Here is a 12,057-nt window from a genome sequence, read left to right as displayed (position 1 = left end):
AGCAATTAACTACTTTGAGAAGCTTTTTTTTACAGAAGGAGTTTCTCATCTTCAACACCTACACAGTGCCTTAACCAGATTGTAACTCAAGCAGATAATGATGTTCTAACAACAATCCATGATGAAGAGAAAATTAAAAGAGCTATTTTTTTACATGGATCCCAGCAGTGCTCCTGGATCAGATGGATATGGAGGGGCATTCTTTTAAAGCTACTTGGAAATTATAAATTTTGACCTAACTATTATGGTACAGTCATTCTTCAGTAGCTCTAGACTTTCTAAGTTTTACACTAGCACATGTTTACTTATAATTCCTAGGGTAAAAGAGTCCTTCGTGTTTTTCTGAGTTCAGGCCAATCAGTCTAAGTAATTATTCTTGTAAGATCATGTCTATGATTATGAGCTCCAGATTAGCCCATATCCTTCCGAAGCTCATCTCTAAAATCAAAGGGGGTTTGTTCATGGAAGGTTGATAACGAAAAAATTTTGTTAGCTCAAGAGATCATACATGGGATTAAAAGGAAGAGAAGATGATGGAATGTAGTCCTTAAACTCGACATGTCAAAGCTTATGACAGAATGAATTGAAACTTCTTGCTGGTAACACTGAGGAGATTTGGGTTTGTAGAATAATGGACAGACTTGATATGAAGATCAATAGTTAATTTGTGGTATTACATCATGATCAATGGATCTAGGTAGGGGTTCTTTCACTCTACTAGGGCGGTGAGACAGGGGATCCATTATCCCCTTCCTTATTTATCTTGGGGGAAAAGGTTCTCTCAAGAATGCTCAATCTACTTCACAGTAAACAAGACATAAATAATTATCTATGTCAAGATAAGGACCGAAAATCACTCTCCTTGCTTATGTTGATGATGTTATTATTTCCTCCGCAAGTACAAATTTTACATTAAGGTTGGTTCTCAAATAGCTCAAGAACTATGAATAATGCTCAGGGCAATTGGTCAGCATAGAAAAGTTGTTTCATGGTGAATTATACTCTAATGACTATGACATTTAAAGGTGCAATGACCGAACCGATCGTTTCGAGTATATGCATTTAGTTCGGCGGTGTGAGGTCATAAATAGTTTTGTATGGTGTATTATGACTTGCGTGCATGTTTGGTTTTGGTCTTTGAGTTGTTTGGAATTGATTTGGAAGAATGATTCTTAAATAGGAAGCTTTAAGTTTGAAGAGTTGACTAAATTTGACTTTTGTATATTTGACCCTGTATCGAAGTTTTGATAGTTCTGGTAGGTCCGGATGGTGATTTTGGACTTGGGTGTTTGCTCGGATTTGCATTTGGGTATTTTTATAAGGCTCCGGTTCTATTTGGCGAAAGTTAACAACTTGAAGGTTTGGAAAGTTGATAGGTTTGACCGGGAGTTGACTTCGATATTATCGGGTTTGGATTTTGGTTCTGGGAGTTAGAATATGTTCATTATGTCATTTAGAACTTGTGTGAAAAATTTGAGCTGATTCTAAGTTGTTTAGACCTGTTCGGCATAAGTTTGGAAATTTGAAATAGTTCATTAAGCTTGATTTGAGGTGCACTTCGTGGTTTTAATATTGTTATGGGTAATTTTAGGCCTTTAGTAAGTTTGTATTATGTTATAGAACTTGTTGGTATATTCGAACGAGGTCCCGAGAGGCTCGGATAAGTTCCGGGGTGATTTCGGATCATTTTCCCCATATTGGCATTGCTAGTTTCTCTGATTTCTGGTGATGGGCTGTTGGTCATCGTGATCGTGTAGGTGTATCACGATTGTGAAGAGTGTTTTGGGGTCACTGGTGGTTTAGTCATCGCGGTCGCGATATGAGGAGTTTGTTCGCCAAGTTTGAACGGGTTGTTCTACGTGTTCGCAACAGCGGTACCGCATTCGCATTGAGGAACTGGGGGCTGGTGGAGTTAACATCGCGTTCGCGAGGTCATTGCCGTGTTCGTGTAGGTTTGGCATCGTAGTGCGTCACGTTCGCAAGGTATTTGCCGCGAACGCGAAGAGTATTTCTGTGGGCAGTGAAATTTGTTCTTCGTGGTCGCGAAGCTGGTCCCACGATCGCGAATGGTTTACCTGGGTAGTGTTATAAAATACACTTTTTTGAAGGTTTTTGTTATTTTATCACATTTTGAGTTGGGGAGCTCGAATTTGGGTGATTTTTGAGGGGATATTCACCACATGGATTGGAGTAAGTATTTTTTACTCAAATTTGATTATATTACATGATTCCATCTTCGATTTTGGAATTTACTTAGTGAATCTGAAAGAGAAATTGGGGGGTTTTGTCTAAACTTTTCTAAAGTGAATAATTAAGTTTTGAACATCGATACGGAGTCGGAATTGGATGAAATTAGTATGGTTGGACTCGTATTCGAATGGTTTATCGAAATTTTTAAGTTTTGTCAAATTTCGGTGTCACACCCCAATCTTGGGAGGTGCGACTGACACACGACGCCCAAAGGCCCGTGCGAACCGACGTCCATTCTTATCCTTCCTCAATTCTAAAGTTTGAGCCAACGAGGCCTCTAAGTAGTGATACTGGAAATCTAAAACATGCACAACTATTCAACAAAGAAAAACATTGACATTTTACACACATTCGTGACTCTACCAAAGGAGATTATAACATGTTCTTTTACATACAACCAAACTCTAGTCTACAAGTGTCACGACTCAAAATCCCAACCCATCGTGATGACGCCTAAACACACCAACTAGGCAAGACGGAACATAACGATAAAGAACCAGAACAATAATAATTACAGAAATAACATTAGTCTAAAACCTCAATTTAATAAAGTATTGTCAATACAAGGTAAATCCCCCAGAAACTGATAAATACTGAGTCATGAGCTATATAACGGAATACAAGTCTGAAACTGAACAATAATAATACTTTCTGAACTGTAACAATAGTACGTAAGGAAAAGACAAGTCAAAACTACGACCAAGGATGTAGCTCTACCTCGCCTCTCGAACTCAGTACAACAAGCAAGCCTATTGCTGATAACTGGTCCTCACACCTGGATCTGCACAATTAAGTACAGAGTGTAGTATGAGTAGAACCGACACAATGTACTCAATAAGTATCGTAATTAACCTCAGTGAGGTAAAAGAAGCATGAATTATAAATGATACTAGCGATAACCTGTGCAGTTTCATCATTTAAACAAATATAGAACAATAATGAAATCAGGTCATACAGCACAAGAAGAAACATCTATGTGAGTATGTGTACCTCAATATCTACGTGTACATCATCAAGAGAGAAACATGAGAGTGTGACCCTAGGGGGTTGGATCAGTATCCACACGCTGCACAGACAACTCACGTGATGTACAGACAACTCACATGTTAATAATATAACCCGCACGGACAACTCACGTACTACATGGATAACTCAACAACAACAACATCAACCCAGTAGTAATCCCACTAGTGGGGTATGAGGAGGGTAGAGTGTACGCAGACCTTACCCCTACCCCGTGGGTAGAGAGGCTATTTTCGGGAGACCCTCGGCTCAGAGATAAAAGACCAGTAACAATAACAGAAACTAGACAAATAGTATCAGCATCGTAAGAGACAATAAATAAGTGGAAGGACAATATGTATATTAATAATAATAAAATTGAAAAACAATACATATTGAAAATAAAAATCGTGTGATGAACAACAACCGGTAACAGACGTAGACAAAACTCTACTAGACTATCTAGAAAAATGCTCAACTACCCCTAACCTACAACCCTAATGCTCGACCTTCATACCTCCATATCCAGGTCCATGTCCTCAGAAATCTGAATTTGCGCCATGTCCTGCCTGATCACCTCGCCCCAATACTTCTTAAGCTGCCCTCTACCTCTTCTCGTACCTGTCAAAGTCAACCATTCATACCTCCTAATCGGGGCATTTAGGCTCCTCCTCCGCACGTGCCCGGACCATCTAAACCTCGCTTCCCGCATCTTGACATCCATGGGAGCCACGCCCACCCTCTCCCGAATATCTTCATTCCTAATCTTATCCAGCATAGTGTGCCCACACATCCATCTCAATATCCTCATTTATGCTAATTTCATCTTTTGGATATCAGAATTCTTGACTGGCCAACACTCAGCTCCATACAACATGGCCGGTCTAACCACCGCTCTATAGAACATACCTTTAAGTTTTAGGGGCACCTTTTTGTCGCACAGGACTCCAGACGCTAACCTCCATTTCATCCACCCAACCCCGATACGGTGCGTGACATCCCCGTCGATCTCCCCGTCTCCCTGGATAATTGACCCTTGGTACTTGAAACTCTCTCTTTTAGGGATGACTTGCGTGTCAAGCGTCACCTCCATTTCCGCTTCCCCGACACCTCGCTGAACTTACACTCCAAATATTTCGTCTTGGTCCTACTCAACTTGAAACCTTTAGACTCTAGGGCCTGCCTCTATACCTCCAGTCTCTTATTCACGTCGCCTCTCATCTCATCAATCAGAACTATATCATCACCGAACAATATACACCATGGCATCTCCCCTTGAATATGGTGTGTTAGTGCGTCCATCACCAAAGAAAATAAGAACGGGCTGACCGCAGATCCTTGGTGTAACCCCATAACCACCGGAAAAGGCTCTGAGTCCCCTCCCACAATCCTAACCCAAGTCTTAGCTCCATCATACAAATCCTTTATCGCCCTAATATAAGCTACCGGCACACCTTTCACCTCCAGGCATCTCCAAAGAACGTCCCTAGGGACCTTGTCATACGCCTTCTCTAGATCAATAAATACCATGTGCAAATCCCTCTTCTTATCTATGTACTGTTCCACCAACCTCCTGATAAGGTGGATAGCTTCCGTAGTAGAACAACCCGGTATGAACCCAAACTGGTTTTCTGATATTGACACCGCCCTCCTTATCCTTCCTTCCACCACCCTCTCCCAAACTTTCATGGTATGACTTAGTTACTAAATACCCATATAGTTGTTATAATTCTTGATATCCACTATGTTCTTGTACAGCGGGATCATCGTACTCCATCTCTACTCATCTGGCATCCTCTTCGTCTTGAAAATAATATTAAACAGCTCAGTTAGCCACTCTAAACCTACTCTGTACCTCCAAAATTCTACTGGAATCTCATCTGGTCCAGTCACTTTCCCCTGGTTCATCTTACTCATTGCTCCAACGACCTCCTCCACCTCAATACGCCCACAGTTCCTAAAGTTTTGGTGACTCTCGAAGTGCCCCAATTCCCCTAACATGATGTTTTTGTCTCCCTCTTCATCCAGAAGTCTATGAAAGTACGACTGCCATCTCTGCTTAATTTGGGCATCTTCTATCAATACACGACCTTCCTCATCTTTGATGCACCTCACTTGCTCCAGATCACGAGCCTTTCTCTCTCTCGCTTTGGCCAGCCAAAATAACTTCTTGTCCCCACCTTTACCCCCCAATTCCTCATACAGCCGCCCAAACGCAGTTGTCTTAGCCTCCGTGACCACTATTTTCGCCTCCCTCCTAGCTTCCTTATATCTTTCTCTGTTCGCTCCCCTCTGCTCCTCGTCGGTGCTCTCCACTAACTTAAGGTAAGCCGATTTCTTCGCTTCCACTTTACTCTGGACCATATCATTCCACCACCAGTCCCCTCGGTGCCCACCTGAGTATCCCTTCGAGACCCCTAACACCTCTCTCGCCGCCTCCCTTATACAATCTGTCGTCACCGTCCACATACCGTTAGCATCTCCACCACTCTTCCAGGCTCCCATCATCGCCAACTTCCCCTCCAACTCCAGTGCAGTATCTTTAGTCAAGGCTCCCCACCTGATCCTCGGTTGACCCCCGTACAAACCCCTTATTCCTCTTTATCAAGATACCGATGTCCATCACCAAGAGTCTATGTTGTGTCGTGAGGTTCTTACTCGGGATCACCTTACAATCCTCGCACAATCCCTTTTCACACCTCCTGAGGAGAAGATAATCAATATGAGTCTTAGCCACCATACCCCGGAAAGTAATCAAATGCTCCTCCTTCTTTGGAAAAATAGAGTTCACGATCACCAACTCAAAAGCTCTAGCTAAATCCAACAGTGAAGTGCCTCCTCCATTCCTAACCCCAAAGCCGAAGCCGCCATGCACCTCACCATAGCCACCAGCAGACGACCCAATGTGCCCATTGAAATCCCCTCATATAAACAACTTCTCCGTAGGCGGAGTACCCCGCACCACCTCATCCAACGCCTCCCAAAAGCGCCTTTTAACCTCCTTGTCCAAGCCCACTTGCGGCACGTAAGCGCTAATAACATTTAGAGTGCTCCCTCTAGCTACTAACTTAATCGCCATCAATCTGTCACTCACACGCCTAACCTCTACCACTGACTTTCTAATCTCCCTACCCACCAAAATACCAACTCCGTTCTTGCCCTTTACGCCTCCGGAGTACCACAACTTATACTCGTTAGCATTCCTCGCCTTCGATCCTACCCACCTAGTCTACTGAACACAAGCTATATTGACCTTTCTTTTCTGGAGAATCTTCGCCAGCTCTATAGACTTACCCGTCAATGTCCCTATATTCCACGATCCAACTCTCAACCTATAGGCACCCTTGTTCCCCTTACCCCCTATGGGCCCCGTCCCACCCCCTGACCCTTGCCCTAATCCCCGCCCCGCCACCCGCTCTCCCCGAGGACATGACCCTACATTGTTATTACAAACCATAGCCACTATACCTACGGAAGTCTATGAAAAAATGGGAATATAGGTCCGCTACTAAATTGACTAAACTAATTACATACTACTACGACAACAAATCAACTAACACGAGAGAGAGAGAGAGAGAGAGAGAGAGAGAGAGAGAGAGAAACAGAAAGAGGGAGGTACCAATTCCCGCAAATATAACCTGGACTTTCGACTTGGTATACTCCCAACACTGTAGAAGCCGATATTCTGTCCTTGTTCCTACCAACCGACCTGCTTTACTACTTTTGCACGTGTGCCTCCCTCCCGTCACCAAACAACCACAAAAATGGTACATGCAGCACTTACAACACACCACGAGACCAAGAAAAATAGATGATGGTAGGGTTGCCACCCTCACCATAGTGGTACATGGATCTGGTGGTGGCCCAATTGAACTCGGAGCAGAGACACAGCGGGCAGAGAAAGGTATAAAGAAGAGAAGACAGAAGGAACATCGTCGGTGTGGGGTGGCCGCTGGACTGCTCGTCGTTCGCTGAACAACTCACGTGCTAATAATATAAATATCTGGATCCGCACGGATAACTCATGTGATGCACGGTCAACTCACGTACCAATAATATCAACTACACAGAAAACACATGTGCCAACAATCATAATTCGCCCAACGTGGTCATAGGCTACCAGTCTAGCTCATAACACAGAGAAAGCAATTATACGAGAATACATGTATATGATCAATGATTACCAATTTCATACTCCTGGACTGGTATATCTTGCATGCTATAGTGTAGGCATGTGCAATGTGTGCTATCACAGCTAAAACAAATAATTTCATCATAGAATAGCAGTTTAATCAGTTCCAATGGGAAAAGTAACTTCAAGGAAACCTCAACGTGGTACAAATAGCTCACAGAGGGTACACATAGGAGAAACAACTTAGTTTGAAACTTAACAATCAATTCAAGGCATGACATAGCCTATACACTACCCCGAGCATGGATAAACAACCTGATGTTAGCACATGGGCTCAACACCACATATGTGCGCACCTGTTGCATGTAGCTATCGCAAATAATTCAAGCAACTAGTGCCTCAACTAAGTTTCAATAAGATATTTACCTCAAGAAAAGCTAATTAGTCCGCTAACAGGCCCTTCCCGCGTGTATCAACATCTGTAAGGCTCGAATCTAGCCAAAAATAACGTAATACTATCAATAAAATCCATAGGAACTGATTCCAAAAGATAAAGCTAACCTTTAACTCAAGTCAAAAAGTTAACCTAAAAAGTCAACCCCGGGCCGCACCTCGAAACCCAAAAAATTCATAAATTCCGAACACCCATTCAATTACGAGTCCAATCATACCAAAATCATCCAATTCTAACCACAAATCGACCCTCAAATCCTCTAATTCCATTCTCTAATAACATAGTCCAAGAATTCCCAAATTCTAACTTAGATTCAGGAGAAATATGTGAAATAATCAATGGGTATTCAATATTTATGGACAAAAGTGATTAATAGTCACTTACCTCTTCAATCTAGGTGAAAACCTCTCCAAATATCGCCCTAGTCCGAACTCCAAAATTCCCAAAATGAAAGAAAGACTCAAACTCTCAATTTTAAATCACTGCCAGCGATTCTACTTCTGCGGACCAAATCAGCGCACCTGCGCTTCCATTTTTGAGGAAAAAGCTTCACACCTACGAAGTTCCTTAGCCAGGCCCAAATTCCGCTCATGCGTCTTTCCAGCCGCACCTGCGGCCAAGCTCACCGCTAGTGCGATTACACCAACAACTTCAAAACTCTCCAGCCATGCTCTAAGTCCAAATATTGATACGTTAACCATCCAAAACTCACCCAAGGCCCCGGGACCTCAACCAAACATACCAACAAGTCCTAAAATACGATACAAACTTAATCGAAGCCTTAAATCACATCAAACAACATCAAAATCACGAATCGCACTCCAATTCAAGTCTAATGAAACTAAAGAATTTCAAACTTCTAAAACTGATGCCGAATCATATCAAACCAACCCCGGTTGACCTCAAATTTTGAAAATAAGTCATAAATCACACAACGGACCTATTACAACTTCCGAAACCAAAATTCGAGCCCGGTATCAACAAAGTTAACTCTCAGTCAAACTTCCAAACTTTCAACTTTCTAACTTCTGCCAATTCAAACCAAAATGACCTACGAACCTCCATATTAATATCTGGACATACGCCTAAGTCCAAAATTACCATAAAAACTATCGGAACCATCAAAACTCTATTACGGAGTCGTCTACACAAAAGTCAAACTCCGGTCAACTCTTTCAACTTAAACTTCCAACCTTGGGACTAAGAGACCAAATTCACTTTGAAACATCCCCGGAACCAAACCAACCACCCCGTCAAGTCACATAACCACAAATGAACATAAAAGAAGCAATAAATGGGGGAACATGGCTACAATACTCAAAACGACCGGTCGAATCGTCACATTCCCCCCTCTTAAGTTATATAATATATACTTTATAAAATACTATTAATATAATTAAATAAAACTATAGATAATGATATATACATGAAATAATAATTAAGTATAAGCTTTTACGAATTATCAATATGGATCATTATCATCTGAACTTACGAAGATAAACAATCAAATATTTATAAGATATATGTATTTTTTTACTTGTTTTAATTTAATAAGGTACAAATATGTATGAAACGTATTTTGAAGATGATCAACACTTTAATGGAATGTCTACCCTATCATTTATAGAAGTTGGACTATATAAAAGGTAACATAGAAAAAGCAACAAAAGGATAATAATGAAGTTAAGAAAGTAGAACCTTATTTTGCGGTTCTACTCGCGTCATGTCTTTAATTCTATTTTGTAGTCATAGCACTTCTCATACAAATTTCTTTTTGATTGATCACTTAGACCGTCCATGAAATTCCCATAGTCAAAACTATCATGGTAAACAATTTAATTTGGCGATATGAAAATTTAGATAAGTCATAAAATATATGAAGAGATATTTATGTTGCAACAAAACAAAATCATTACACTTGATCAAAATCAGCGATTGGTGAAAAATCTTGAATACATTGTGATCATTAAATTTTATAGTGAGAAGATCTGGTTATCTATCCCTTTGTCATAGGAAATATCTATCTCTCTGGTAAATGACATTAAAAGGAATATTCTAACAGGAAAACTTTTCATGACATTATTAAGGTGAAAGGTGAAAAAGAGAAAACTAACTATATACAGAATCAAGAATTAGAATGGTATCACGACCCAGAATTCCCACCCTCGGGACCATGATGGCGCCTAATCTTTCACCTGCTTGGCAAGCCAACGCTAGCAATAGTTTTTAGCTGTTTTAACAAAGCCAATTAAATGATACCAAGAAACTGAATAAAACTGGAATAAAACTGAAATAGAGTGAGCAAACCAAAATAACAGCTATGTCTAGATACAATCCCAGAACTGGTGTCACAAGTACACGAGCGACTAGAGTAATACATATAATGGTCTGAATAAAAGTATAATTGTCTGTGATGGCATAAACAACTAGAATAATGTAGAAGGGTACTTCAGAGCTGCGAATGTCATGCAGCTGTACCTCAAGTCTCCATCAAGCAATCAATCCGAGCATTCTACTGACCGGCGCTAGGACCGACTCCAAAATCTGCACAAGAAGTACAGAGTGTAGTATGAGTATAATCGACCCCATGTACTCTGTAAGTGCCGAGCCTAACCTTGACGAAGTAGTGATGAGGCTAAGGCGGGACACTTACAATAACCTGTACGCAGTATAATAATAATAACAATAGGAAGGAACACAGGAAATAAAGACAACCCTGTTAACTGATGAAAACAAACTCAATCCTTGGAATCAATGAATCTAGAAATATCAGTCCTCAGAATCTCATATGAAAATACTGAAAGCTAACATAATGCAACACTGAGTACAACATATACAATCCGTTGCGGCGTGCATTCCTATTCTATTGTACAAATACAATCCTCTTATATTTCACCATATCAATATCAAGAATAACATGTAAAATCTATTGTGGCGCGCAACCCGATCCCACCATCTAATCAGAATCACTATCATAATCCTCCCTTATTCCACCATATCAAAATCACATATAAAATCTGTTGCGGTGTGCAACCCGATCCCACCATATCAATATCAATCCTCCCTTATTCCACTCATTCCGGCATGCAACACAATCCATAAACAAAATCAATAAATTTAATCAATCCAATAACTCAATTCACAAGAATTTCAACGATTAAAAAATATGAAAGCAAAGCAATAAGGAACCCCGTACCAAATCAAGGAATGCTCCAATTAATACAAAGCAACAAGATAAGCCAAACATATGACATTTAAAGTATACAAGTAAGACATTTAAGGCAAGTAGCAATTAATCATGGAATCACAAAAGAAACAAACATTTCAATACAAGAGTAAATAAATGACAAGTAACAAGTTACGACATAGAAAGCAATTAAAGTAAGAAACAGTTAAGATATGAAATAAGATAATTAATGAAATACGGGAAAGCATGAAAACAATTATCTTGACGGCGTATATACACTCGTCACCTCGCATATACGTCGTTACACATGTAATTCACATAATATATAGTTCAAGGGTTCATAATTCCCTCAAATCAAGGTTAGACTCAACACTTACCTCGCTCCGCAAGCAAATTAAAGCTCAACCAGGGTCTTTCCTCTAAAATTCGCCTCCAAACCAACCAAATCTAACCAAAATCGACTTAATAACATCAAACAATGCTAGGGAATTCAATTACAATGCATAAAGTTAATATCTTTACTCTTTTTTCAAAAAGTCAACAAAAGTTAACTCCTGGCCGCTAGGTCAAAACCCAAGATTTGGACCAAAACCCGATTATCCATTCACCCATGAGCCCGATTATGTGATTAGTTTCAAAATCCGACCTCAATTTAAGGTCTAAATCTCAATTTTACAAAACCCTCCAATTCTACCTAAATCCCTAATTTCTATCACGAAAATCCTAGATTTTATATTGAAAACACATAAAAAGTAATGGGTAATTGAAAAGAAATAGATTAAAGTTGCTTAGCAATGTTTTAGGAAGAAAAGCCTCTCAGAAAATTGCCTTTAGGGTGTTTAGGGTTGAGAGTTTGTAAGAAATGAGCTAAATCCCGTTTTCTCAGCTCTTTTTATCTAGGTGCAGATGTCGCAAATGCGACCTGGGGTTTGCAAATGCGAACCCCGCAAATGCGAGAAATCCATCGCAAATGTGAAGGGCTCGCATCTCTGCTGCCATCGCAAATGTGATGGTATTGTGCGCAAATGCGAG

General features: G+C 40.5%; 2 protein-coding genes across 2 annotated transcripts; both read right to left on the bottom strand.

Annotated features, from left to right (window-relative positions):
* Positions 1-4,437: 4,437 nt before the first annotated feature.
* Positions 4,438-4,941, bottom strand: LOC138901427 (secreted RxLR effector protein 78-like). Its single transcript, XM_070189188.1, has one exon. The coding sequence runs from the start codon at positions 4,939-4,941 to the stop codon at positions 4,438-4,440; it is 504 nt and encodes a 167-aa protein (XP_070045289.1).
* Positions 4,942-5,031: 90 nt separating this feature from the next.
* LOC138901426 (uncharacterized) lies at positions 5,032-5,757 on the bottom strand. Its single transcript, XM_070189187.1, has one exon. The coding sequence runs from the start codon at positions 5,755-5,757 to the stop codon at positions 5,032-5,034; it is 726 nt and encodes a 241-aa protein (XP_070045288.1).
* Positions 5,758-12,057: the final 6,300 nt, after the last annotated feature.

The sequence above is a fragment of the Nicotiana tomentosiformis genome, chromosome 11, assembly GCF_000390325.3.
Source record: "Nicotiana tomentosiformis chromosome 11, ASM39032v3, whole genome shotgun sequence".
NCBI classification, from domain to species: Eukaryota; Viridiplantae; Streptophyta; class Magnoliopsida; order Solanales; family Solanaceae; genus Nicotiana; species Nicotiana tomentosiformis.
This window is presented reverse-complemented; position numbering and strand designations above follow the sequence as displayed.